General features: G+C 46.7%; 11 protein-coding genes across 11 annotated transcripts; 5 read left to right on the top strand and 6 right to left on the bottom strand.

Moving 5' to 3' along the window:
- Window positions 1-82: 82 nt before the first annotated feature.
- Window positions 83-2714, top strand: B0J16DRAFT_299079 (uncharacterized protein). The gene is made up of 3 exons (XM_046124523.1): window positions 83-754; window positions 800-918; window positions 962-2714. Exons 1-3 carry the CDS (start codon window positions 279-281, stop codon window positions 2584-2586), a joined length of 2220 nt encoding a protein of 739 aa, XP_045985700.1. The 5' UTR covers window positions 83-278; the 3' UTR covers window positions 2587-2714.
- On the bottom strand, window positions 2715-6159 carry B0J16DRAFT_331773 (uncharacterized protein). The gene is made up of 3 exons (XM_046126630.1): window positions 5691-6159; window positions 4951-5637; window positions 2715-4892 (listed from the first exon to the last, which is right to left on the bottom strand). The coding sequence occupies exons 1-3, from the start codon at window positions 6001-6003 to the stop codon at window positions 2728-2730; spliced, it is 3165 nt and encodes a 1054-aa protein (XP_045985699.1). The 5' UTR covers window positions 6004-6159; the 3' UTR covers window positions 2715-2727.
- A 1076-nt stretch (window positions 6160-7235) lies between these two features.
- Window positions 7236-10277, bottom strand: B0J16DRAFT_331771 (nucleoside phosphorylase domain-containing protein). Its single transcript, XM_046126629.1, has 2 exons — window positions 8961-10277; window positions 7236-8904 (listed from the first exon to the last, which is right to left on the bottom strand). Exons 1-2 carry the CDS (start codon window positions 9982-9984, stop codon window positions 7700-7702), a joined length of 2229 nt encoding a protein of 742 aa, XP_045985698.1. The 5' UTR covers window positions 9985-10277; the 3' UTR covers window positions 7236-7699.
- A 784-nt stretch (window positions 10278-11061) lies between these two features.
- Window positions 11062-11811, top strand: B0J16DRAFT_393806 (uncharacterized protein; the record flags this gene model as incomplete). The annotated part of the gene is made up of 3 exons (XM_046132087.1): window positions 11062-11281; window positions 11320-11424; window positions 11477-11811. 3 exons carry the CDS (start codon window positions 11062-11064, stop codon window positions 11809-11811), a joined length of 660 nt encoding a protein of 219 aa, XP_045985697.1.
- Window positions 11812-12140: 329 nt separating this feature from the next.
- On the top strand, window positions 12141-13146 carry B0J16DRAFT_410574 (Alpha/beta hydrolase fold-1). The gene is made up of 2 exons (XM_046133163.1): window positions 12141-12584; window positions 12636-13146. Exons 1-2 carry the CDS (start codon window positions 12156-12158, stop codon window positions 12966-12968), a joined length of 762 nt encoding a protein of 253 aa, XP_045985696.1. The 5' UTR covers window positions 12141-12155; the 3' UTR covers window positions 12969-13146.
- A 279-nt stretch (window positions 13147-13425) lies between these two features.
- On the bottom strand, window positions 13426-14112 carry B0J16DRAFT_410573 (uncharacterized protein; the record flags this gene model as incomplete). The annotated part of the gene is made up of 2 exons (XM_046133162.1): window positions 13917-14112; window positions 13426-13865 (listed from the first exon to the last, which is right to left on the bottom strand). The coding sequence occupies exons 1-2, from the start codon at window positions 14035-14037 to the stop codon at window positions 13426-13428; spliced, it is 561 nt and encodes a 186-aa protein (XP_045985695.1). The 5' UTR covers window positions 14038-14112.
- A 788-nt stretch (window positions 14113-14900) lies between these two features.
- B0J16DRAFT_379677 (uncharacterized protein) lies at window positions 14901-15689 on the top strand (the record flags this gene model as incomplete). Its single annotated transcript, XM_046131016.1, has 1 exon — window positions 14901-15689. One exon carries the CDS (start codon window positions 14901-14903, stop codon window positions 15687-15689), a length of 789 nt encoding a protein of 262 aa, XP_045985694.1.
- A 51-nt stretch (window positions 15690-15740) lies between these two features.
- Window positions 15741-18404, bottom strand: B0J16DRAFT_331768 (uncharacterized protein). The gene is made up of 5 exons (XM_046126628.1): window positions 18190-18404; window positions 17868-18138; window positions 16861-17821; window positions 16732-16808; window positions 15741-16682 (listed from the first exon to the last, which is right to left on the bottom strand). The coding sequence occupies exons 1-5, from the start codon at window positions 18329-18331 to the stop codon at window positions 15788-15790; spliced, it is 2346 nt and encodes a 781-aa protein (XP_045985693.1). The 5' UTR covers window positions 18332-18404; the 3' UTR covers window positions 15741-15787.
- A 645-nt stretch (window positions 18405-19049) lies between these two features.
- Window positions 19050-20201, bottom strand: B0J16DRAFT_379675 (WD40-repeat-containing domain protein; the record flags this gene model as incomplete). The annotated part of the gene is made up of 3 exons (XM_046131015.1): window positions 19050-19437; window positions 19498-19866; window positions 19933-20201. 3 exons carry the CDS (start codon window positions 20199-20201, stop codon window positions 19050-19052), a joined length of 1026 nt encoding a protein of 341 aa, XP_045985692.1.
- Window positions 20202-20915: 714 nt separating this feature from the next.
- B0J16DRAFT_379674 (uncharacterized protein) lies at window positions 20916-22893 on the top strand (the record flags this gene model as incomplete). The annotated part of the gene is made up of 3 exons (XM_046131014.1): window positions 20916-21081; window positions 22336-22532; window positions 22579-22893. 3 exons carry the CDS (start codon window positions 20916-20918, stop codon window positions 22891-22893), a joined length of 678 nt encoding a protein of 225 aa, XP_045985691.1.
- A 228-nt stretch (window positions 22894-23121) lies between these two features.
- B0J16DRAFT_331765 (uncharacterized protein) lies at window positions 23122-23778 on the bottom strand. The gene has a single exon (XM_046126627.1). The coding sequence runs from the start codon at window positions 23743-23745 to the stop codon at window positions 23161-23163; it is 585 nt and encodes a 194-aa protein (XP_045985690.1). The 5' UTR covers window positions 23746-23778; the 3' UTR covers window positions 23122-23160.
- Window positions 23779-25636: the final 1858 nt, after the last annotated feature.

Genomic DNA, 25636 nt, shown 5'->3' with positions numbered 1-25636 from the left:
TAGCTTCAGATACGGACCTGAATAAGTGTAGGACATGTCAAAGCTACTAACAGAGATACTTGTTCTCTAATGACCTCAACTTCTCCAACCAGTCGGTATCCCCCCATCGTATCCTCAAAAAGGCTAGTCCCCCGACCATCGGCGCCCGTTCCAACCAAATTTTCTCACCGTGAGACGCCACGACCCACTAGTGCAAGGATAACGACTCCATAAACAACCACTTGATCCCCTTTCTCACTGTGAAAAAAGATCATCTCGCTTTATCTCTCGCATCAACGATGGCGTGTCTGTGCAAACAGATTGATAACTCCGATTCAGTACCGGCCTCATCCTTGAACAAACACCTCGAAGCAATCCGCGCAATTCTTGGCAGGAATAAAGCCCTCGCCAAGGAAGTTCGGTATCAGATTATTCCGAGTAATCAGCGCACTGCAAAGATTTTGTCGCTGCAGTCCATCACCTTTACCAAGATTTCGATATTGCATCAGAGATTGAAGGGTGACACAAAGGCCTTTTGGACTGTGGAGGGTGATGGACTACTTCAGGAACTACGACGACGAATTGCCTGTGTAACGATATTTTTGAGATCCAAGATTAATGATGATGCTTGGATTGCAGAAGATGTCGCTGATGTCGTCAAAGGACGCACATTGTCCGAGTTGAGATATGCTGGGAGTAAGTATATCAAGATTGCGAGGAGACTTGGTGGTGTTGGGTCTGTTCTTTGGTTACCTTTGGAAGTACCCGCTTCAACGTAAGTTACTCCGACGAAGCCGAGAGATTATGCTAATCAGATTAGATATGAGAGATATCTCAACATGGAAGATAACGAAGCGTTCGATCATCTGCAGGGTATCGGAGCCGACGCACCTGATTTGACGCTTTTCGTGCAGCGGCTCATTACGGAGCAGCTAAATGGTGAGTGGTACCCTGCTTCTCGCTTACTAGACTAACAATGCAGATCCATCGCTCACGTTGTCATATCGCAATTTGCTATCGGATTACAGCGATTGCTTTTTACCGTCTGAACAAGGTCTTCTTCTCATGCTCGCCCTGGGAGGTAGTAATGTTCCTGTTGATCTTCTGAAGACTGTCAAGATTCCTATGAGACGTTGGACTGATGAGGGAGAGATACAGAGTATTGCTGCTACCGACTTTGGGTTTAGCTCTGACTTGGTCGGGGTACTGTCCAACGATGAAGTCTTGTCGGAGCTTGGACAACGACCTGAAGTCACGCAGCAAACCCTCGAAGACGGCACAGTCACGCTATCTCTTCATCCTCAAGCTCAACAAGAAATTTCAGAGCGTCTATCACCACAAACGATAGAAGACTGGGCGACAACAGCTCTTCGCCTACTATGCTTCGCCTGTCCCCCCTGCTACGAAGGAAAAGTCAACTGGACCCTCCCCCTCAAAAAAGCAATATGGTCCCTCCTCGACAATCTAACTTCCCAAAAACGCATCCCCTCATCCCTCCGAACCGCCATAATCGAAGCCCTCCTCTTCTTCTGCGAACGCGACCTCTTCACAATCCGACTAGCCGCCATAACACGCGCCAAATTCCTCCTTCGCAAAAACATGTCTTTCTACTACCAAGCCTCCGTAACGCTTTTCGACAGTATAATCTCTGGCAAAGACGGTAATTTCGAGCGGTCAGATGCTATTATCAATGAGTTTTTGGACGCGGAGATGGAGGCCACGACGAGATCTGATAATGCGCTCAAAGGAAGACTGCATATTTCTAGTATCGAGAATATGATCCATCGATATGATAAGGATGTTGCTGCGACGATATATACATGGCAGGGTATCCATCCGCTTTCGACTTTTGAGATTGAAGTTACGAGAAGGTTGCAGGGTGTCGCAGCAAAGTTCTTTCATTCGATTGGGGATTTTAAAACCACGAGGGCGAGTCTGGAACAGCATTTGTGGCTCAACTCGACGATGCCGATTCGGCAAAATACAAAATTGCTGATCGTTACGAGGTTGGCCGAGATTCACTGCGAGTTACATGAATACGACAAGGCGATTGAGGTTTTGCAGGTGGAGCTGAATGGGATGACGGCAAGGAAGGGAAGGCCGTTTAGACGGTTGTGTATGGCTATGGCGGAGGGATACATCGGGCTTGGACAATATGATGACGCTGCTTTGTTGCTCGAGGAGTTGATCACCGTTGAACCACCCGAGTTGGATGACTTAAACGATCAAGTCATAAAGATGCGCCGCCTTATCCTCCAAGCGCGAATCCAGCATGAGCGCTGTAACCTCCCCGAAGCACTTCAACTATGGCAACTCAGTGGCCAAACGATGGAAACACTATCAACATTCAACTCGAGACATGGATGGATAGCAGCGATAATCCATCTTTCGATAGCCCATGCAAAGATAGCGTTGGGTGATGATGAGGGTGGAAGGGTATCATGGGATGCAGCTGTAGAAGTTGCTATGAGAGAACGGTTTGAGTTTGTGTTTCCGGTTTTGGCGACGATTTGGTTGGAGAGAATTGTGGGGGAGATTTATGCTGCGAAGGGATGGCCTTTGAGGATTATGATGCCCGGGGGAAAGTCGGATTTGACGTGGTTGTGATGTAAAGATTACTTGCGAAGGATAAGAGCCTGTGTTTTGAGTTGAAAGGTAACTGTAGGAATTATAACAATCAAGATGGAGAATTAATTTTATGTCCTTGTAGATTCACCTGTAGCTTTTCCTATACTACCTGGTTCTACCTTAGTAATGATACTTGCTGAGTAGTAACTTCGCGTACGCTGCTGCTGTTGCAGCTGCATATTTGTGCCATTCATCGTTCTTATTCCCATCACAGTAATCACTAATGCCGCGAACAACAAGATAAGGCATAGTGTTGGCAATGCCAGCACCTTCCATCTCGAAACACCTTACGTTATGCTTGGCCGCAATCTCATCTCGGAACACTGCACATTTGATAACTCTGTTGCCTGATGCAATCTTTCCGTAGTGAACCTTTACCACAGGATCCTTTCGTTTTTCTCGCCCTTTAACATGGCTGCAAGGTTCCCGTACTGAGCGACAGGCTGAGCAGGACTGAGCAAAGACATCTCGATCGTGCCCTGGACGGTAGTATTGAGTCATACCATCCTTTGCGATGATCTCGGCAAGGTACTGGTCAATTGAGCTGCGTATAAGACCTTGTTCAGAACACAGGGAGCTGACTATATTCCCTACGTAGGGGGGAGAGCTTTGTAGAACTCGGTCCTTGATCCGGAAGTTCTCTTCTGTCTCGCTGCCAAAGTCATACTGGATAATTGAGGTCCCCACCACCACATCGCCAAGTCGTATGTCGTGCTCTTCTGAAGGCACGCCTCCACCTATGCCGACCAGAAGACATAATGACGGACTAAAACTGCGGCTCATGTCTTTAGCAGTCGATGCTGCATCGTTGGTTCCCATTCCTAGGATTGGAAGACATGTAGCTACGACGTTGTGGTGAGCGATCTTGCCAGTAAAATAGCAATTGTTGTCATCCTTGACTTTCAAGTATGTTTCCAGAGTCTCATCGAAACTCGCCCTGACTGCTGCTAGCTCGTGTGGTAAAGCACATATGATACCCACATGGCTCTTTTGCTTATTTGTAGGAAATGAAGGTTCCGGTGGAAGGACATGAGTGGTCGTTTTGTGCTTCTTCAATGGAGGCTCAGTAAAACTGTCTTCTGACCTCGCCCTCGGCTGATCACCAGTTCCAACCTGGGATCTGGACATAGACGAACCAATACCGCTATCGGGCGATAAGACCCTCCTTTCTATCGTTCTTGGGGACCAAACGACTTCATTGTCTTGCCCTTTCTTGGGATCGCCGCTATCGTCCCAAAACCATGGAAACTGGGAGTGATGTCCAAATATTAGAGCACCGTCATTGTCATCCGGCATCTTGTTCTTCCCTGACTTCAGAGACTCAGCTAACCTCAAAGGTAAACATATCTGCACTGGCTCGCAACGGTCGTGTTCATCGGTATCTTGACCGAGTCCTTTGCATTTGCAAAAGCCAGACCCGGGTGTTACAGAATGCCATATCAACTCATTACCAAGTCGGAGATGACCATCATCACAATGCCCATGCTCTTTGAGCACCTTGTGTAGATCAGAGATGAGCGTCGCAACATAGTATTTTCCTTTCGGTAGGGTGATCCATTCCTGGCAGGTTCCGTGCGGCCGAATGATGTCACCGAAGCCTTTTCCAAAGAGCGTCACCGCTTTGATCGCTCGGATGAAGTCAACCCACTCTTTCCCTAATCTTTCTAGAGTGGTCTGTCGTGCATGGAAAGATCGGAAGTTGCTGACTAAATCCTCAAAGTCCCAGCCCTCCAGGTGCTTCCGAGGTTTGCCATGGAGCTTATCATTAGTCTTTGCATGGTTCTGCAAATCGACAAAGTATTCTAATATGCTGCACAGCTCTTTGATCTTATCCCCGATGGTGGCATGTCCGTTTTCATGATCGTACAACGGAAGGCTCTGGTACCTCCCATCATTCAGTATCTGTAAAGCCGATCGTCTATGGTTGTCGCATGTCTTCCCGGGGTCATGCCCCCTGAAAAAGAACGCAGACCTGGAATCTCCGTTTATATCAGGTGCAACGCATTCTTCCACAGCATGTAGCAAGGCAGTAGCACCGTTGACAAGCCATCCTCGCTTTTCTTTCTCGTCCCAAAGAAGGAAAAACTGTGCGTCTAGCAGCCGGAGCCGAAAAAAAAGGTCACTTGAACTTATTGACGGAGCTGTATCCTCCGTCACGGGAAAGAAGCTGAATGTTTTTGGGATAGGGCGTCCTCTCTTGTAAACTTCCCCAGCGAGGACAGCATCCTTTGCACATTTTGGGAGCATTGAGCAAGTCACCAGTGTGCGAGTCGAATCGAGTAATCCTGACAAGACAATAGAATTAGTAATAACACCATAGGTAGACACTGTAAATACTCATACCAGAAAAAGACTCCGCCTGTGAGCACCACCCGAGAATATGCCGAACATGTTCCAAGTCGTCTGGACTCCCTATATATAGAAAATCTTCCGACTCGTTCGGACTCCCTACATACCGCTCCTCGATTTTATCGTGAGCGAAGTGAGATAGTCGACCGCCATCCGCTTGATGGATAAGATGCCAGTATTGGATACCGTTCCGACGACGAGTAGCAACCAGCATTGTGGAATAACCTTTGATGTAAAATCTGTCCTGAAATGCGTGTATCCGGTCAACTCGAGCAAGGCCAGCCATGATTTCCAGACTGGCTTCTAGTCCAACGTTCCATTCCTTTCGTCGCCGAATAGGGTATCCCTTCACAATGATTGAACTCTTAAACAGCGACTGCCAACATTGACCGTTCATATTTCGATTTCCCTCAACCATCTCCACGAAGAAGCGTATCATGAAAACAACATCTTGAGAGGGTCGAAAGTCGGAATGGGAGGACGGTGAATCATTTGTTAGAGTGATGATGTCTGGTGTACAATATGCAAGTCCATCCTTTTCTGGTCGCTCTCGGAAAGTTGCTCCTAGCCAGGCGAGCTGTTCTCCAATTTCCGCAACAGTAGCAGCTACTCCGTTGACTTCCGCTATCAACTCGGAAGTGTGAACCCTCAATTTGAGGATGGTCCCATCTGGGTACAACACTAAGGATGCGTTAATAAAGCAAATCATTTAGGTTTCGGGTTTGGTCGCCTACTGGTTCGTGGACATCCATGCTTCACCATCAGACAGTCTTTCAACAGCTCGATCATGTATGGTGCTGTAGAAGGCCAGGTTTGGGAGAGGTACTGGCCGCACGTAGCAGCCTGCGCGTCGTTAAGGGATCCTGTCAAGGTTATAACGCCATCAAGTACTTCATGTGGATGCCTTGAGTACTTCTGACGCTCAAAAAACTGGAATAGCTTACAGTCAAGCTCAATGGAAACGCGGTACGTTGGAGGAAGAGATTTCCTGCTGATGGATTGGGCTGGCGGAAGAGCTGCCAGTATCCTTTCACCAATTGACTGCATCGCGTGTGGCTCTGTCGGGGTCAAGTGAAACTCTTTGCGTAGCCGAGACAGTAGCCAATCGAAAGCTGTGGTTTGAAGAATTGCAGTCTCTTCAAACAATAAGGGACTGTCAAATGAAGCCTCTTCTTGTTCAGGGCTTTGTTCTATACTTGCTGGGTCCAGGCTTGAATGATAGATTTGTTCGTCCTCCTGATCTGCTGGTGGAGACTCTACCCCTTCAGTCCAGGCATCCAAGAACCCCCGCCGATCAAAAGCGTCATCTAAAGCTGACGGCTCGAAGTATTTATGCAGCGCTTCGTTGAACTGGTTAAACTGTATATTCCTGAATGTCTCGGCAATTTCCCTAAGCCATATATCGTTAGAGAGGCGTATTCAACCTGAACGGTCTAGCCCGTGTTCTCAGATCATCCAGCCCAATGACTTACCCTCTATACCTATGGACAAAGGCCATGACTGTTCTTTTGAAAGGGTCGTGAGTCTGATGACCGACTTGCAGGGCAAAAGCCTTCAGTAAAGAAGGGAGAATAGTACATATTCGATTTTGTGTTTCTTTCTCAGCTGTCAAGCCACTAGTATGTCTCGCCAAATGGTGTGCAAATCTCGCGATGTAGGTATCGGCTTCAAGAAAGTTCATGCTCGATGTTGTAAAGTATTCAGCGCTTGGATCGTCAACGCAATCGTCAACAAAATCCTCTTCGTGGATGACATTGGCAGCAGTAGACACGTAACCGGAGTCAGTCTGTGGTACGGCTGATAATGCTTGGATGCCTCCATGTGCAGCCCGATCTGCTCGAACAGATGGGAAATCCTTCGCTCCATTCACAAGAAGCGTTTGTACAAGTTCTGGGTGACTGTTCTCTGATGCTAGATGTAATGGTGTTGATCCTGATTGATCCATAGCTGATGGATCCGCTCCTTTCTCAAGAAGCATCCTTACGATCTCCAAATGGCCGCGCTGTGATGCTTCATGCAGCGGGGTCCTTTCATTCTTATCTGCAGCCGTAGCATCCGCTCCTTTGGAAAGAAGCATCGAGGCCAACTCGATATGTCCATTCTTCAATACCCTGACCAAGTCGGCCTCGATGACCCGCGCCCCCTTTTGCAAAAGCAAATTGGCAATAGCCATATGACCCTCTTCGCATGCCCAAGAGAAAGGCGTATGGTCTTTCGTCACTGAGTCTACCTTGCACTCGAGGCCATCTGTAATGTCGATCCCATGAGAGATCCTCGACGGTAGATCTAACAACGCTGCGACGCTATCCCTATGTCCCTTGGCCATGGCGGCTAGGAGTGGATGACGGTATCTTCCTCCACCTTCGTTAAAATAAGGGGTTACTTTCAGCCTCGTCCGGATAAGGTTGGGAAGCCCTATATCAGCGAGGATGTAGAGTATATCTGCATCCGGACTAAACTTACGAACTTCATACTTCTCAAAAATATTAAAGATTCGCACCCACTTCGTAACGGGGAAGTCGTTGATAAACTTTGACTGCTTGATCATGTTGACAGCAGCAGCCTCTGCGTGGACAAGAACGAATTGACTGGCATATTCTAAGAACGGGAACTCGCTCAATAGGTCATCCTTGGTAGTGTCTGCTTCAATCGCCTTTGCCACAGCCTCATGAAAGATGTAGGTATTGCAGCATGACTTGAGTATCTCGTGACCTTTGCTTGTGTAGTCTGTCTCCAGTTCTGGTCATAACTTGTAAAGGCCCTTCTCCTTGATAAGATAATCGCAAACGAACGGATGGATGAACTGGACTATAGGCTTCTTGGTTTTGCTTATCTCGGCAATTCCTTTGGAGGAATTGATGACTGATTTGTTGGAACAGATACTGGTGATAGGCGACATCTCGCGATATTCTTCACCTCTCGACGACAGACCGGACCAAAGAGCATGATAAAACTCTTCAGGCTCTAACGGCCGTTCTGCAAGAAGGATCCAGAGACTAGAGAGGAATAGTTCCTCCATAGAATCTGAATCACGATTCAAAATCTCCTTAAAAAGCTTACTTAACTCATAGGGTATCTGTTGCACCGATCTTTGAAGATTAAGGCGCCCTCTCCGATTTTCGTCATTTAAGATGTTCACTGCTAGGACAACCCAGAGGAAGACACCATTTGCTCTATCAAGCATTATTCGTTTTAGTCCTTGAATGGTCCTGGAATCCTTAATCCGCAGGGTTCTGCTGATGTACTGCTTAATGTCTTGCTTTTGACCGCGTTGGTCTTCCAACGTTAATTGGATCCCTGACTTAATGTCGATGTAGGGGTAATGACGGGCCGAGAAGCACATGCGAAATCCCAAATCGTCTTCAGCACACCTTCCTGCGATGTCTTCGAAGAACTCGATTGCATCCCTGACCTGTTCCCTGTCACACTCGTCTAGAGCATCAACAAAACAGGTAAGCAGTCGCCCCTCTAGAGACAAAACCGCGGAACGAAATAGGTCTTTGAGGACGTCCAATGACGGGCATTCAACGTGACCTTGTGAAATCAGTGTATCCAGAATTCGCTGAAGATCAGGAAAACCTTGGAGAACCTGCAGAAGTAAAGATCGATACATTCCCAATACTGATCTCTCTAGCAGTTCCCCTCTCATGTTTAAAAAGAACGAGATTGTGACAGCTTTCATTGGCTTGCATCTCTTATTCTGATCTAACAACATGAAGTTCATAATAGTTGATTTGCCAGCACCTGGCTTCCCTTTCAACCAAAGAAGACCATGATGTTGTGACTGTTTCTCTGAATCAAGCCATGCTAGATAGTCTGGGTTCTTGAGGATCCAGTGGCAGGTCTTGGAATGTGGCGGCTTAATCATAGCCTGACGCGAATCGATTGAGCTGAAATTGAGAGAATATAGTAGCTGTTGCCGACGATCAAAAAGATCTTGTTGTTCAGCTATAGTAGCAAGTTAGCTTTTTTACCAGAGTAGTAAAGGTAAATGGGCAACATACGATTACGAGCATTGGACAAAGAGTCTTTTGATGTGTCCACAGTTGCTGGTAGAGTATCCAGAAGCTCTCTGGCATACGCAGCAGCGACAGCAGCTGCATACTTTTGCCAGCCTTTAGCTTTATGAGAATCCGAATAGTCACATATGCCTCGAATTTGAAGGCAGGGGAGGCCTCCTATCATCAATCCTGCAGCCTCCATCTCGAAGCATATGGCGCCTAATTCTTGAGCAATACGGTCACGGGTGACTGCGTCTCTAATGACCTGATTGCTGGAGGCAATTGTGCCATAATGAATCTTTGGTTCGCAAGAACTTCGTGCATCCCGTCCTTCTAGCTGCGACTGGTCACACTTTTGGCAATCTGCTATTGATGAGTTATGTTTATACGATGATTGAAACAGAAGATCGGGTGCACTTGGATGGTTGTATGTTCCATCGTTCTGCATCCGTTCCTGCAAGATGGCCGGAACGCGAGTAGGGTGTATTTCGTGCCTGGCTCGCAGGTTCGTTGCAGCTGTCCACAAAAAGTCTTCGCTGGACTCAAGAATGGCTGTCCTATGAATCTCACCGCCTGACAGAGATTTATCAAGGTCATACTGCACCATTTCTGTTCCCACAACGATGTCTCCTAAGCGAATATCCTTGGTAGCAGGCGCCGCACCGCCAATACCGACCATCAACGCATAGCGAATTAATGGATAAGTACGAATCAAGTTGTTGATTACAGTTGCGGAAGGGCTATTACCGTATGGCTCATGACGAGGGAATACAATGACAATGTTGTGACTTCTGATGCTACCAAGCGTATAGGTATTAAGGTCGTCTCGGCGTATCGGTAGTTGGTGATGTATCTCGTCGAGCATATTCTGAGCAGCAGTCATCTCTATAGGCAGCATGCAGAACCAAGCTATAGTATAGCGATCGTATTGTAGGTCGTTCTCGGCATTCGAATCGAATATCTTCTGTCGTTTTGGAGGTCGAAGTTGGTCTTCGTCAACGCGTTCAGGTAACACAGCGGGTTCCATGCTGACAAGATAGCTCTCAGGCAACGTGCCTTACGGTCAACCGGATAGGTCTTAGTAGCCAGGAAAGTGTACGAAGATGATAACCTGGGGCTCTTCAAATCACTTTTTCGCTCGGGGCTGAAGATGAATGAGGGGAAAGTGGTAAGGCACCGAGGCTGTGATTTGGGGCTGACGAGAACCCATGACTTTCACGTGATTCTCATACTGCCACCGCCCAGTATTGTGGTCGCTATACCAGTCATAATATGCGTGAGTTGTGATGGTCGAAATTGATGACAGAATCAGTTCCGTCAATAGTCTCAATTGGGCGTGATAGATCCAAGACAAGAACGAAATAGCGTTTGTTTATAGTCTAACGGAAACAAATCGAACTAAACCTTGAATTGTCCATTGACCCGCTCTTCGCTCAGTTGATTGTTGGGATTTCTACTCAAAGGTGGGCCTTCCCCTTTCGGTTTAGCCTACTTAGTTTACTGGTTCAAAGCCACCCTGGAGGGGACAAAGATCTGGGCGGCGACCATGGGCATGAGATTGAAAGAAAACATATGGCTGCCGATGCGAAACTCTAATGCGACAGGCGCTTTTTACATATCAAGAGAAATTATTTTGGGACTGGTGTGTCATAAGTGGAAGTGTTTTAGTTCTGAGTTCCCTCCAATTTTATTCTCGGTCTATGGGAACGGATGAAGTCAGCAATGACGACACCAGGAGGGACGAGTTAGGTTACAGCACAAAGGATGAGTCATACTGAGAGTTCAATTGACGCTGTAGGTTTCGAAAGTTATCCTATGCGTGCACCAGGTTTGGTCTCTGTACCGCCTATTCGACGTGCTACCAGTGGCTTAAAGGTATTTTGCGCTGCCTTGCGCTACAAGAACATGTCAAAGACTGTGATCAATCAGAAAATTGGAGAGGTGAATCAGAGTCACAAGGTTTGCAGATATGAAAGATAAAATAGCTGAGGACTTATTATGAACTCAGATTGCAACTCTATAAATGCAACAAATTCCCTCTTGGTCAGAAATGCCAATTCTCAACTTCTCGAGCAACTGCTCATTCCCTGTCCAACCAACAACAATGTCCTCAAACATGGAATCTGTAACCCCATCGCAATTCACGGATATGAAAGTAGCCGCACAGGCTCTTTCACACATTCTCACCCAGAACGACATCCATTTTGCTTTTATCGGCGGCTTCGCTGTGTACCTTCTCGGCGGCGGTCGCTCTACTCTGGACATTGATGTTTATGTCGATATGGACATCAAGGCCATTCGTGACCGCTTCAAGGATATTGTTTGTACAGCCGATCGACGGTTTGTTGTAGATGGTCTAAAGGTATTTTTGTTCCCGGCGAGGGAAAGGAGCGTATTCCTATCGAGACTCTTGCGTTTGGATCTCTGGGGCTACCTCGCACGATCTCTGTTTTCTACCCCGACAATGGTATGTATATCCATCGCTCGTGTCCTGTGTCAATCATACTAATATACTATAGGAATCGTCCCGATCATCGACCCTGGTGTCCTCATCCTCACAAAAATGAAGCGCGCAGTCCAATACATCGGCAGTACACGACCACAATCCGTGGCAAAGTACAAATCCGACGTTCACGATATCATTCACATACTCAACTGGCTCAACAGACATAACAAGAAGATCGATTTTGCAAAGTACGACGCAGCATCGCCACTAAGACTATACGACGCGGTGGGAAGGATTCACAATCATTGGCTTAGCCTTGGCGAGGATGTTCAACTTATGGATGATACTCTTAATGAGGAGGACAAGTTGGGCGTAAAAAGTATTGCTATTCACTCTGACAGACATTAGATGCGACAACATGCTAATACAATTTGTTGAAGCATCGGCTGACATGTATGCTATTTTATGTTGCGTTGCAAGGCTTATACGATGATAGATGATCCTTCTGCTAACCAGTAATGACTTGGCGCGACTGATAAAGCGGGTTTATCCGCGGAATGAGGGACGTTAGTGGTCTATCATGTATGTACTTATGCGGCGCAGGATCTCCATAAGGCTGACTGTAATCAGCAATTGCCTAACCTGTCTAGTCTCGTCTAGCGCTCACCTAGAATACCAAGTATATAACCAGTCGTTGGCGTCACCAACTCAATCAAAATAACCATCATTTCATCCATCACCCTCATTTCAAAATGTCTTCCATCACCGAAAGGCCAGTCATTGCCATTGTCCAAGGCGCATGGCACCGCAAACCTCACTACGAAGCCTTCGCCCAAGCCTTGACATCCAAGGGCTACACTGTTCTCCAACCCGAGAATGTCACAGCTGGTCAGGTTGGGGCCATCAAGGGAAAAACGCACCTTCATGATGTTGAGGTTATTCGCAAGACCTTACAGCCTTCACTAGATGAAGGAAAGCGGATCGTTTTGGTCTGCCACAGTTATGGTGGCATCCCAGGATCCACTGCCGTTGAGGGCTACCAGATTCATGAACGAGAGGCAAAGGGCTTGAAGGGTGGTATCGTACATGTTGTTTATGTCGCGTCTTTTGCGTTGCCTGTGAAGGGTCTTTCTCTCTTGACTGCTATTGGTGGAACGCTTGGACCTTTCTTGGATAGAACTGTACGTCTCACATCCAAGTCACCCATACCACGCTAACCTGTCCATAACTAGGAAGATGCTTTGTATCTGAACGATGGAGCCAAGGATGCATTCTACAACGATCTTCCTTCCGACGAAGCCGACAAGGCCATAGCACATTGCGTTCATCACAGTACTGCAAGCTTTGAGACTGCAGCAGACTTTGTCGCGACCGACATCACTGTGCCAAGGACCTACGTTGTCTGTGATGTTGATCACGCCATCCCTGTGGAGGGACAAAGGGCTATGGCTGGAGCGATGGGAGAGGGTGTCCAGATTGAAACTATTCATTCAGGACACGTTCCTTTCTTGAGTGAGGAGGCAATGGGCAAGGTGGTTGATATTGTTGAACAGGCCTGCCAGTGATTCTATGGGTCTTTCAAGCTACAGTATAGACTGGTGAAATTTAGATCGTCGTGGTGTCCTTTCTTTCAAGCCAGGCCTGAATGGCTACGCTCGAATCACGGTTTCTGAAAACCATTTTTGTGTTAGGTTAGAGTCGATTAGAAAGAGAGTAGACAACAATGATGAAATTCAATCTCCACCTGCCGAGTGAGAACATATAAATCCCTTTGAGTCTTGGACAATAAAGTAAACAAAGATTCTTCTGTATTACTGAGGAGAACATGATCAAACCAACTCAAATGACAGTGCTTCAACGCCATGAAGCTAGCCTAGCCTCCCTTGAGTGCGATCTGGTATTAATCCTATTGTGGCGATTGCTGCGATAGAGAACGATGTGCCTGGCAACCCTTGTGATATCCTGACGACAGTCATTTATCATCCAGTCCTTATGGAAATGAGCAAATCCTCATACCATTTATCAAATGACGACACAGGTTTCGCCGAAGCGCTTTTTTGGCTTGGGAAGACTTTCAACCGACTGTATCAGAGTAACTGACGAAATCAGCACGGATAAGCCGCCACCAAATTCCAATGTCAAGGTTACACAAAACCCTCTCGGGTTGTCGTTGAAAACATTGTCTCCAGCGCCTGCGATATCACTCCAAACAGGAATTCTTATGTCATCATCGATCGACCAATCGTTATTCTTCTCTCCAGCATCCCACTGACCGAGTTGATCACGTCCTGCATGTAACTCTACTCGGGCGACTTTGCAGAGGGCGTTCGGATCAGGCTGTGGATGCGGGGAAAGTGAGATTTCAAGCTGGACCGACATGGTGGCATGACCGGTGAGTGATTCGTCTGGGGGGGATGGGAGGGTTGGGAGTGCGAAGTGCACCTTTCCAGAGCCTGATTCTTCTTATGTCAATTAGTCAGCGTCTTGGCCTCTGGTTCTCGAGGATCAAATACTTTTCGAGCTGATTATAGCGCCCTGGCTAGATGGGCTGATATTGACGGGACATTCACCGTCGGAAATTGCAGCGCTGCCATGGAGCGACGATACAGAGAACTTCGTAGGGCCGGAAGACATTATTTGAGAAGATCTGGTGTAGCTGATTATGCGTGAAGAGCTGTTGAAGGCATCTGAATATACTGATGATATCCGCCTGATTTATGTTGCGGGGTCAAAAAAGTGATTGGTTAACTGAACAGCCTGTTTCACTCAATACATCATCGGTGTGACAGGCCTCAAGTTGCCATAGCATCTGGTACTTATAGCCTTATCTTGATGCGCTGATTGTTGTCAGGGTGCGAAAAATTGTCTGACGTGAAATCGAGGTGTCAGATTGAGTGCTACACTTTTGCTGTAGTAAGAGCTGACACGAGCCCTTTTGTCCCCCACTCTTAATCAATAAAATCTAGGAATAATTGCCATTTTCCCGGTCAGACACTTTGGGCATCGTCTCCGTCTGTAAGGGTGTAGAGGGCCTCAGTTTCATGCTCGAAGCTCGAACAACCAAATTTACAATAGGATTTGTGCTTACACTGTTGCACAAGAGCGCTGTTTTCATTGCCACTCTGTGGCTCCGATGCTGGGGTTGATTGGACGGTAAGGAAATCGGAATTCCTGTCTCTGTCTTGTGCAACTTATCGTGTCTCCAGCTGACCCTCGAGAGGCTTGGTATGTGATGTAATTGAGGCTCTGCTCTAGATGTATTGTTTCACATGATGACAGCAGAGGGCTTACTAGCGCGAAAAAGTAGTTACACAAAGGTATTGCTGCAGTGAGATTAGGCTTTCAGGCAAAGATGTGTACATAATAAGGCTCTATGAAAGGCCATGGAGGAAAGCAAGTGATAGCGAATCTTAATTCACCACAAGTATATAATGTGACGCTCGTAAAGGTATGACCACACCATTTATTTTCGTTTATACACCCAAGCACACATCTTCATGGCCGACATCAAAGTCTGTACCCAAATAACTCTCGACCCGGAGCTCCAAGCTTGGGCAGACGAGCTCTCGGTATGGGAGAACCCAGAAAATAACCCTTATCCGACTGGATACGGCACACAGACACATGGCCAGCACCTTACAGCCCCAGTGAAACGACTGTGGAGTAACAATCGAGAAATCCGTGTCAAAATCAACAGAGGCTGCTCCGAGACGATCAAGCGCAAAATCAAGAAGTACGCTCAGGAGTGGAACAACCACTCAGGCGTCAAATTCGTCTTCGTCGACGCAGGCGATGCAGAGGTCCGTGTCAACGTCAGCAGAGACGGTCCGACATGGTCTTGCATTGGCACTGAGTGTCTCGCGATACCACAGAATCAACCTACCATGAAGTTTGGCTGGTTGACGGATACTACACAAGAGATGGAGTTTGCTCGCGTCATCCTTCACGAATTTGGGCATGCCCTTGGCTTTATTCATGAACATCAGTCTCCTGTCGCAGGGATCCCATGGAACACAGAAAGGGTTTACGCATACTATGCGGAACGCTATGGTTGGTCTAATGATTTGGTGGATCAGAATATCTTCGCCTACTATCATTACCCTCATAAGAAAGCGAGCCATTGCGACGATATGAGAATGAGCAACTTCGACAGTCTATCAATCATGACGTATGCGATACCTGCATCCCTGACCACCAACGGATTCTTCACAGCCGCAAACACTAGGCTGTCTAGAGGCGACAAGGAGTTCATTGCATATCTATATCCACCAGACAGTGCAAGTTGAGATTCCGGGTGACTATGTCAGGTACAAGCAAGTCTGGTATCATGGTTGGCAGTGCCAGTAAAAATAGTATTGCTATAAACAATGTAAAAGTATCAAACTCAAACTAGCCGTCTTCGAAGTGCAGAGCTTGGAGGATCTTCCATTTCCACAGCAGAGGAAGTTGCCCCATGTAATCTTCGAAACTCTCGACGCCTTCTCTCGTCTTCCAGAAATACCTCATCGGGGTCATAACCAGCCCTTTTTAGTGCATACCTCCAGATCGGAACGATGTTCCAGAGCTTGGCATAGGCAGTAGGGCTCATCACTCCATCGGCATCTACATAATTAATCCAATCCTCACCAGCCCACTCCATATTATAGACATTGGCGCCTTGGGAAATCATAGTGATCAGGTTGTCCGTGGCGAATGTGCTCTCTGGGCAGAATGCAGACCATAGCCCTCTATACAGGATCGGGTTCATACCCTCATCCGAAGTTTCCAGATACTCGCCAGTAACTCCACACGCGTTCAACACGGGGAACGTCATCCTCTGTGCGCTTGTTAAAACCATCTCGATCTCGCTGCAGGCTTCTTGCTGTCTCAAATCAAGCCCTTGATATCTAAGAAACTGTGCCACTCTCTGGATCCCTGCTAGATAAGAACACTCGTCGGTGGGGCTGTGCTCCAGGGCCAAGTCGGAAGCATAGGCAGAGTTATTTTCATTCTGTAGCTCCACAGTTCCAATCTTTCTATCTCCCATAAGCCCCTGCTCATAGTTATCGTGCTGCCCATTCACGCGATGCTCGGCACTCTGTTGGTTGAAGATCAGATCCGGAAAAACAAAATTATCAAGGAATCTGTAGATATTAATGTCACATCCATCCAGGTCGCATCCGGAAGCAACGAAAGCGTGGAAGATGGAGAAGAACAGCCCTAGATCTTCGTCTGTATCGTATTGTACGATCCTACTGATGGTATAGTATATCAGATAGTACAGAGCATCTTTCCCCCATCTGAAATACGTCATTATGTTGAATGTGCAAATAGGGCCTAAGGACCTACACTGCTGATTTCGTAGGATCAGCGCCTCGAGCAAACAGAAACTGGGCAGTTTGTAAACTGCCATGCATAACCGCATACTGGCCCTGTTCAGTAGTCATTCGACAAAAGTATTGCATGAAAAGAACTGACCGATAGTATTGATACCCCGTACTGGTCTTGGTCGTATAGTCCAATTTTTCTGTCTTGCAATTGGGCCTTTATCCCTTCTATATCGTCATCATATATCAGCTCCCACATAGGGTGATCGTCCGATATGATAGGATAGACAGCAAGAGAAGGGGAAAGGGCCATGTATCCTTGTGGAGCGTAATCGTTGCTGTATCTGAGAGATATACATTTTCTCAAGAAAAATTTCATCGAGGGCCAAAAGTCGATTTGAATCGTCCAGAACCGACCATTCTGGCCAAGTTGACTTTCGTATTGGATGCGAAAGGCTCCTACGACCGGGGCGAAAGTCCAATATGACCATTCCCTTCGTCCCCGAGGGCGAGGATTGCCCAATAGTTTGCCTCTGTGTTCAGGAGTCTCCGTTGAGGGTGAATTAATCTGGCTGTCTTTTGTGGCAGAAGCGTACGGCGAACCCGCAAATTTGGTTTCGATCTTGGGTCTCTCGGTTGACCTCCATTCTGCCTGCTCGTGATTTGAGGGAATACAGCCAGACTGTAACTCTGAAAATCCATCACTTCTCCTTGTTCCGGCGACTTGACTCAGTATCTGTTCCGTGGCTTGACCCATAGCTTCCTGGAAAAGCCGAAGAGTGACAGCATTCTGCAGTTCCGATGTTTTGGAAAAGGTTTCTTCAACGCGAGGTAAGATGTAGCTGTCCAGGACGCGTCGAAGAACGTGCTCCATACGGTCTTCGGGGATTGTTACGTCGCGATCTCGTGTCAGTTTAGAGAAACCTTCATCTAGACTCTCCTTGTACAATCTAACATTGGAGTCCATCTGTATGCTTAGTCGTTCGAAGCGGGCGGAAATTTCAGATTTTGTCGGAAGTTCCTGTTGGCTCTGCTGTTCCGCCCGTGATAATAATGTCTTGAGCATTTTTTGATTCGCTTTCTGATGTTCGCATGACTCTGCTGAATTTCTCCTTGTCGGTTGTTAGCAGAACCCCACAGTGGGCCAGCAACGCTTACATAGTTATTGTTAGTAGCAGAAGAATTATATTTGTCTCACGGCGCGCAAGCTCCTGTAAACTCCGCTCCGTCTTCGCTGACTTCATGACCCATTTCAATCGCACACTCAGTTTAGCTGGATTCTTCCCGGCTGTGACCTTCTGTAAACTAGATAGCTCGTGTTGGATGCTGTTGAGGTGCTCCTTCAGCGTTGTCTCCTCAGTTGGTAAGAGTACTTGGTTGGCAGTCGCCTGTCGAATTAGCTGGACGGCATTATGAATGTTCTTAAGTACTGTGACGGGGTCAGTGGATTCCCAGCTGCAGCGTATTTATACCGCCTTACCAGTCACATGACCTTCAAACTCCTGCTGGGCGTTATGAAGCGAGGAAAAGAACGTATATAGGTACAAGCAAGTGCGAATGGAAACATCAGTGAGCTGGATGAAGCTAGCTGCTACACCGACAGCTCCAAGCGCTTCAGCCATCACGAAAGTCTTTACGCGCAATGTGTGACAGAAAGTGAAGACTTAAACTGTTCTGACTTTGCTACGGTTCTTATGTACAGCAAAGCTGTTTGAAATAAACACCTGCGCGCTGGGGCTATGATCAGCTTTTGTAAATCCAGTGCCTGGGCTGTGCAGGGAGGGCGAAAGGGACATACTGTTTTTACCGGGATATTGCTCTTATTGGCTGGATTGTTTCGGCACCGGGCGAATCACATAGCACCACATATTTGTGCTACCACACTGATACAGGATTACTCAATTGTAAGGCTTTCTACGGCGTGGTGGCTGAGAAGGTACAGGGGAAAGTAAAATCCATTGGCAGAGAATGGCCTACAAGGCACACTGAGTGGGAAATGACATTTGGCTGGCATTAAACCATTCAATGGCCCCTGGACTTTCGTCGTCATGTAGTTCATAAGGATAAGCTAATTTGTAAAATCTTGCGATGGAAAAAGAATAACTGTATTTAATAACTCCATGAATGGAGGTGTAGAATCTGCGCAATTGGGTTGTTCGAACTCTAAAGTGGCAGGAATAACATGCACGCGACGGAACCAGTTGTTGACATCGCTGTTAACGGATGAGTATCTTTCAGCTAGTATCTTTCATCAGTTTGATTGTAATGAGGTATCTGAACATAGAGTCCTGACGAAGTATAGTAAGCTTGTGCAATACTTACGGAATAGCTACTCGGCCGCTAGAACACCGTCACCAGAACAGACTCGTCCTTCAGGTAAACCGCAAATGGACCGTGCTCAAGGGTAAAGCCGACCTGGAATACGGCAATGCCACAGGTCCCGTCTGTCCACGAATGCAGCATCTCACAGGACTGTCGGTCGATGATCTTAACAGATCCTCCTGTGGTGCCAGCAATGACATGTCGCCCCTGAACCTTGATTGCGCTGATAGCAGTGCCATTGCCATCAGAGCTTGCCAGCTCCCTTGGACTGTCGTCCATAGGAGATAAGTGCCACGCTCTAACAGACCCATCCGACCCTCCTGAGATGAGGGTATCTCCAACTAAACGGAGATGCGATACGTTTTTAGCTTTGCTTCCGTGGCCCGCGAGTATGGCTGTGCAACTTCTAAAACAAGATATTCGAGTTAGATGGAAGGTTGTCCATTCAGTTCACGTAGAAACCTACCCAGTCTCCGAGTCCCACACGCGAATGTCACCGTCAGTGCTACTAGTGGCAACTCTCTTTCCGTCAAACGCCAGGCCATGGACATGACGTCCATGACCGTGAAGAATGTGCAAGCACTCTCCTGTCTGGGCACTCCATAACCGAGCACCTGCATCATAACTGCCGGATACAATCACGTCGCCATGAACTTGGACATTTCGCACTTCGGCAGTATGTCCACGGAGAACGTTGCGTGGCTCGAGTTTGCCGGATTCAAGAGTCCAGAGTCGAATAGTACTGTCTCGGGAGCCAGAAACGATAATGCCACTTTCAAGAATGGCAAGGCAGCGTACAGCCGAATCGTGCGCTTTGACCGAATTCAAGTTTGCTCTAATACTAACTTTTAGCCGCCTTTCCATTATGATCCAGGAGAGAGTTCGCTGACAGGGCTCTTACCGGTTGTTTATGTCAAGAACATGGACTTCGCCATTCAGACTGCCAAAGATGACACTGCTGTCCAGACAAGCAAGACTCCAAACGTCTTTCACTTGCGCGAGGACTTCGACAGACCCCGTCACTAGGTCAACTTTATAGACGCATCCACTCGCAGAGGTGACTAATAGAAAGCCAGAACCAATATGTAGCGCTGTGATAACAACGCGTGTATCTGATAATGTCGCTGTAAAGGGTACGTCCTTCAGTGAAAGTTGATCGCTTGACTCCATGATATTGAAATGTCTATTGCGAGGGGTCGATGAAGCGTAGAAGTGGAAGGGAAGAGTTGGGAACTGATGCTACCTTCTAGGTTACTTACATTGAGAGTCACGCAACAGCTCGTTGGGTTTTTGTTTGGAATAGTTTGGAACGTCTTTGAATGACCTAGAATGATATCATCAAAACCCAGATATCACATGTTCCAATTTGTCAGGCACCCTCTAGATAGGACGCGCGATGACGTCCAACTTGTCGATCAACGGAGCAGTTTCTTCCATAGGTGTGGTTGGGAGCCTCCGACATTCGCGGGGTATCTCAGCACATTTATCCGAAGTATGGTATGAGATAGACCACAAAGGGGATGATCTGCAGTCGTCCATACACTGCAATGTAAAACACTGTCAAATGAACCCATGAGCGATGCTGACGCCTGGTTGCCAAGGAACACTCAGATGAACATGACTATTTAGGTATGTACAGTCATGTCTGATGATTCCGTCGATTGACTGATGAGAGCGCAATAACAAGGTATAAGAAGGCCTTATTCGTCCGTCTGATGTGGTTCACCTTTACTATCGAAAGATGAATTATAAGAGTCAGTTCTACGAGCCCAATATCAAGGTAAGCGTGAAGTTCCAAGACATATACAAGGAAGCTTCTAACGCGACGTCACTTAGAGAAGATAACCGAAAAAGGGATAAGGACCCTTCACGCAGTCTGGAAAGATGAAGTACTCTGCCGCAACAGTGATCTTGTCCTTGAGCAGCGCCGTGTTCATCACCGGTGTTTTCTCCCAGGAAATCAACTGCGCTGATGGCGCGAGCGAGGAGGCGTGCGAGACCAATTGCTCTTGTGTCTGCTGGGGCGATATCATGCACTGCGCCGGGGGTGGTAACACATGCCCCCCGGGTGTTCTGCAAAATTGCGAGATTTTCTGTAGCTGCGCCAACAATAAGAAGGCACCTGCTGTCGAAGTACATATGTAGATCGTGTGGATATGGTTCAGGAGGCAAAGGTCTTGGACGGCGGAGACTGCCTAGCTGGTCTTTGCTACAAAAGGTGCCATCATTTGGATGACTGTCTCAACAGCCCTATCGACACTTCACTGGTAGTTAGGATCAAAATCGATCTTCACCTGCGAAAATACCTGTCCAGGTAGATAGATTACAGTTTGGAAATAATACTATCAATACCTGCCTGCGTCACTACCGTTTGCAACCTTGTATTTTCTAGCTTGCTACAATTGTTACTGTCATAAAACTATTGCTAAATGGATTGTAGAGCGGCTCGTTCGTTTGGGAAGGTCTCGTTTGTGTTTTTCCGGATGGAACGTCATTATTCGTACTTTTTCACAACATACGCAAATAATACGGCTTTAATTGTCGTTATGATATGCCAAGTCCCTATTATAAAAATGGCATGCTGATCACAGTGGTCTTCTCTCCTCCTGAACCCCGCAATGATCCTGGTAGCCCACGACTATCCTACAACAGTGACTTGAGTGGCCTCATTTTAAATGGCTTCTAGTGTTATTATTGGTTGATTGATGTATGCTTGAGGCACTTTTGATGCGAGAGCCAACGGACCAACACAGGAACTTTTGAGTATATGCCTCCCTTGAGAAGAAAAAGTTGATGTGTCAATTACGGTGCCTAGGGAAGTCCGAATTTGGTGGTAGAGAATATTTTTCCTATGATATCCGGCGTTTTTACAGTGGTTGCAAGTCTTTGCAGTATCTAGAATTTGTATGCCTATCATCCCCAGGAATATTCGTTGAACTGGCGACTATCATTTTGTAGGTAGGGTCAAGATAAGATATGCTATGACAACGTCAATAAGAGTCAGGACGAAGACAGCGATAAACGCAATAATTATCTGAAGGACTGTAAGCTTTAAAGAACACATCTAGGTAGCCCACTATCATCAACTTACTCCCATCCCGCGACATGGGAACCCGTCACGCCCTCAAGGGGTTTGCATGAACTTGACCTGATGGAATGGCTCATATGTAGCGTGCAATATAAGGCGTTTCAATATATCGATATAAGATATAAAAGGATGAAACCGCCAGGCTGCATCGATTAGAGTATCGTCACAAATCGACTCCAAAGGATGGCTAATGGACTTATCTATTTGAATGGCCAGTTGGCCCTATACCTATTCACTTCTTAGAAGAAGTCAACCGATTAGGCATAGAACAGGGTGTCTGGCCAGCTATTCCGGGGAACCCAGGCTTTGATAATGGCAATATCTGGAGCCGGCTTTTCGAGGTACTAGGAAGCCACAATGATGTTGATAACTTTGTCATCACAGATGAAGAGATCAACGCTGTCGAATGCGTCGTAAGTAATTGAAATCTAAATGGAATAACGGGCTAACTTTGTACAGTTGATGCAACTATTCAACCCTTGCCAACTCACCACGATCGAAACACGGTTGGCGTCAAATCCAAACGAGGTTTCCGCGCGCGTTCGCGCAGTATTCTCTTTCTTTGAGTATATGAACTTGTCGCAGGATGAGTCGGGGTTCAACGCCAATCCTAAAGGGAAATTGGTTAATATTATAAACCAGACTGTTCGACAGCTTCTATACGCCGAGGTTCTCTACGAAGCAGAACACGGTGAAAGGGTTTTAATAGCCCAGTTCTTCAGAGAAAGGTATACCGCCTACTGCGAGAAGGTGACCGAAAAGGCTCAAGAATGACTTTGAAAGGCCCTCAGGAAAATCAAGGACTTTTGCGAGGGTCGTACGGGTGAAAGAGCCTTGGAAGGACGAACATTCGCTGTCCATCATATCCAATTGATCAATAGACGTAGAATCGAGATGGATTGGTCCGTTCGTCTTCTAGGTGAAGATGATGACGATGATGTGGAGATGGGAGGTACGAAATGATCGGCGGTTTTCGGTACCATTATTCCATATATATATCAATCTCTATATGTGATCGAGCGCTGCGGACTCCGATTATAGCTACAGATCAACCCTAAACCTGGTATTCAATGGTTCGTCTTTTGCGATCTGAACTTGAGAACAGTCACCAAATGGAGGCATAAACCCGTTCGCGAACCAGACATCGTTATCAGTGTCCTTGTCCACCAATTCCATATATTTGTTGGTATCCATCAAGTGCGCAGCGAAAGTCAAACCCCAAAGCGCCAATAGATCACCTGTAAAGAGTTGGATCCATCCCGGGCTGCCTCTAGAGTAAAACGGGTCCCAGTCATAATCAACTGCCTTGACAACGAATCGGCAGTTGGCGATGTCCTTAAGTACTGTCTCATCTGCCACAAGCACAATCTTGAAGAAAGCTCCAGCCATCCTCTCAGTTGCTTTAGCGTGCTCTTTAGCGCACACTTCTCGTACTTCAACAATATCCAGACCATCAAGCAATAATGCATCTTCCCGCGGAAAGAGACGGAACAGTTTTCTAATGAGATTTATCCTGTCCGACCATTTGGACTTGTCTCCATCGCACCACTTCTTCCATCCATCATCTTGCTCTCGCAGCTCGTCCGACTCGAGTAATCCCAGGGCGAAGGAGGTTTGATGTCTCATTATATTAACAAGAGTGTCCCAGTGTTCGTCTGAGTCGGCACCGTAGTACGTCCGGTAAATTGTGAAGCCCCAATTCCTGAAGTACTTGAAGTTCTCTGGGAGCATCTTGTCAGGCGGGCGGCGTTTGACTCCAGGGGGTCCTCTTGGGGGTTTCTATAGTAGATCAAACATGTCCGAAACGCGGATAGACATTTCAAATAGTTGGGTCTTTTGTAGTAATGATTATTTTAAAAAGAGAAAAAAACATTAGAGAGTAAAGAATTTCACAGGAAGAAGAATTCTTTGAAGACTTTAATTTGGTCGCTTATTATGTGTGTGAGCTGAATGCGAGGATACTATTGGACAGCTGTAAAATACGCGGGCTTTACTTACCCTGGACCCTCATCGATATGTATTCACAATGTAAAAGGGAAACAGAGAGACAGCAGACTATTAAATGTACTATTACTACTTTAATTGCTCTATATCTATCCCTTGTTTACTATGTGGCCCTAAAGTTTATGCCTCTATTATACCATTTTGGTGAAATGGGATATTCTATCTAAAACTAAAGATCTTGCATGTATGGAAACACCTACTTCGATTGTGATTTATGTCACGACAGCTACCAGCATTTGTGTGATTTAAATGCATTGAAGTTCTGCGTTGGAATAAGCCGATACCCCGGGAGGAATCCGCCAAGGAAGATCATAAACTTCGCAAAAGCGAAGGATCGCTTACTGCCGAATCTGGCAGGTCTTCACGTATAGTGGCCACTTGGCTGGAGGCAATCTAGTGATCTCCTATACAATGCAACCAGTCGGACAGCAGTGTGACGTTGTAAGTTTCGTCCAATTGAGAGATCTGATAAAAGATAGTTCGAACCCTTACCGTTGATCTCCCGTTTTGTTGTACAATATTGTGTCAGAACTATGACGTCCTATCGGCGACGGAGCCGAAGCTTCAGCCCAGCTTAGCGTAATTCTCAATTCGACGACATGCAGCTACGACACTTAACTATCCAGTGACAACTTCTTAAATGCCTATGGCTCATAAATGCGTCTCTAAGGTCTCGGTCCCACTTCGTTCTAGCTCGGTAAATTATTAACAACTGTTTTCGAGTAATAATTGTTACTATGTATGCCAAGTAATGCTCAACTCCATACACTGGAGCATCACAGAAATTCGCAAGACCGAGGTCATTGTCCTTACATCGATTAAAGCCAGCCGTGGCTTTACGGTCATTTTAACGTCTTCAAACAGTTTCAAGTCAAATACTTGAACCGAAAAGCCAAGCACGGGAAAATGCCAAAACAAGGCGGAAAATTAGCTTTCAACGGTGTAAATTACCCACAATCTGGATCATCGAATTCACAACCCTAGTAAAAAACCAGTAAACCCCACTACAATGAGACAAAGCAAAGACCCTCTAGCCCTTCATTTACAGACCGCCGATCACGGAAGAGATAAACCCTTTCTCCGAGAAACATTAATGGAGGTTGCAAGTTTAGTCAAAAGCTCAAAATCGGCAATAAATCACGGCAACTTCATCTTCGCCGTAACTAACCTGATCCCAACTGTACTCTAACCTCTTATGGGAGACCGTTCCGAGTACGGGTAAACCTGGGGTAAATACAACCCCAGATTGGAAAAGCGGAGGTGGAGAGAGATGGGGATATGGCCTGTCACTTTAGTAATGCTATTCCCGAGACAGTTAGTGAGGCTATGGGGACGAAAAGACTAACGTCAGTTGACCCGTAACTGAAAAGAAAAGGCCCGAATGTTTAATAATGATTTTGTGGACGATGCTACCATTGCAGGAACAAGTTCCATCACAAGAGCCTGATCCATACACGAAGCACCGCATTGTTGAGTTGTGGCCCGAGGCTATGGACAGGTGACGGAATGAAAT

This window comes from Fusarium flagelliforme (assembly GCF_020744385.1).
Source record: "Fusarium flagelliforme strain FIESC 12 MPI-CAGE-AA-0113 chromosome Unknown B0J16scaffold_2, whole genome shotgun sequence".
Classification (NCBI taxonomy): Eukaryota; Fungi; Ascomycota; class Sordariomycetes; order Hypocreales; family Nectriaceae; genus Fusarium; species Fusarium flagelliforme.
This window is presented reverse-complemented; position numbering and strand designations above follow the sequence as displayed.

Excerpts from the sequence above, each read along its gene's own strand:
- B0J16DRAFT_299079 (XM_046124523.1), top strand. The coding sequence starts at position 279 with ATGGCGTGTCTGTGCAAACAGATTGATAACTCCGATTCAGTACCGGCC. Across the intron at positions 755-799 it reads TTGGAAGTACCCGCTTCAAC|ATATGAGAGATATCTCAACA; the intron begins GTAAGTTACTCC and ends TAATCAGATTAG. Across the intron at positions 919-961 it reads CATTACGGAGCAGCTAAATG|ATCCATCGCTCACGTTGTCA; the intron begins GTGAGTGGTACC and ends CTAACAATGCAG.
- B0J16DRAFT_331773 (XM_046126630.1), bottom strand. The coding sequence starts at position 6,003 with ATGCAGTCAATTGGTGAAAGGATACTGGCAGCTCTTCCGCCAGCCCAA. Across the intron at positions 5,638-5,690 it reads GCATGGATGTCCACGAACCA|TGTTGTACCCAGATGGGACC; the intron begins GTAGGCGACCAA and ends ACGCATCCTTAG. Across the intron at positions 4,893-4,950 it reads ACAGGCGGAGTCTTTTTCTG|GATTACTCGATTCGACTCGC; the intron begins GTATGAGTATTT and ends TTGTCTTGTCAG.
- B0J16DRAFT_331771 (XM_046126629.1), bottom strand. The coding sequence starts at position 9,984 with ATGGAACCCGCTGTGTTACCTGAACGCGTTGACGAAGACCAACTTCGA. Across the intron at positions 8,905-8,960 it reads TTTGTCCAATGCTCGTAATC|CTGAACAACAAGATCTTTTT; the intron begins GTATGTTGCCCA and ends TTGCTACTATAG.
- B0J16DRAFT_410574 (XM_046133163.1), top strand. The coding sequence starts at position 12,156 with ATGTCTTCCATCACCGAAAGGCCAGTCATTGCCATTGTCCAAGGCGCA. Across the intron at positions 12,585-12,635 it reads GACCTTTCTTGGATAGAACT|GAAGATGCTTTGTATCTGAA; the intron begins GTACGTCTCACA and ends GTCCATAACTAG.
- B0J16DRAFT_331768 (XM_046126628.1), bottom strand. The coding sequence starts at position 18,331 with ATGGCTGAAGCGCTTGGAGCTGTCGGTGTAGCAGCTAGCTTCATCCAG. Across the intron at positions 17,822-17,867 it reads CTGCTACTAACAATAACTAT|GAGAAATTCAGCAGAGTCAT; the intron begins GTAAGCGTTGCT and ends ACAACCGACAAG. Across the intron at positions 16,809-16,860 it reads ACGGGGTATCAATACTATCG|TATGCGGTTATGCATGGCAG; the intron begins GTCAGTTCTTTT and ends GAACAGGGCCAG.
- B0J16DRAFT_331765 (XM_046126627.1), bottom strand. The coding sequence starts at position 23,745 with ATGAGACATCAAACCTCCTTCGCCCTGGGATTACTCGAGTCGGACGAG.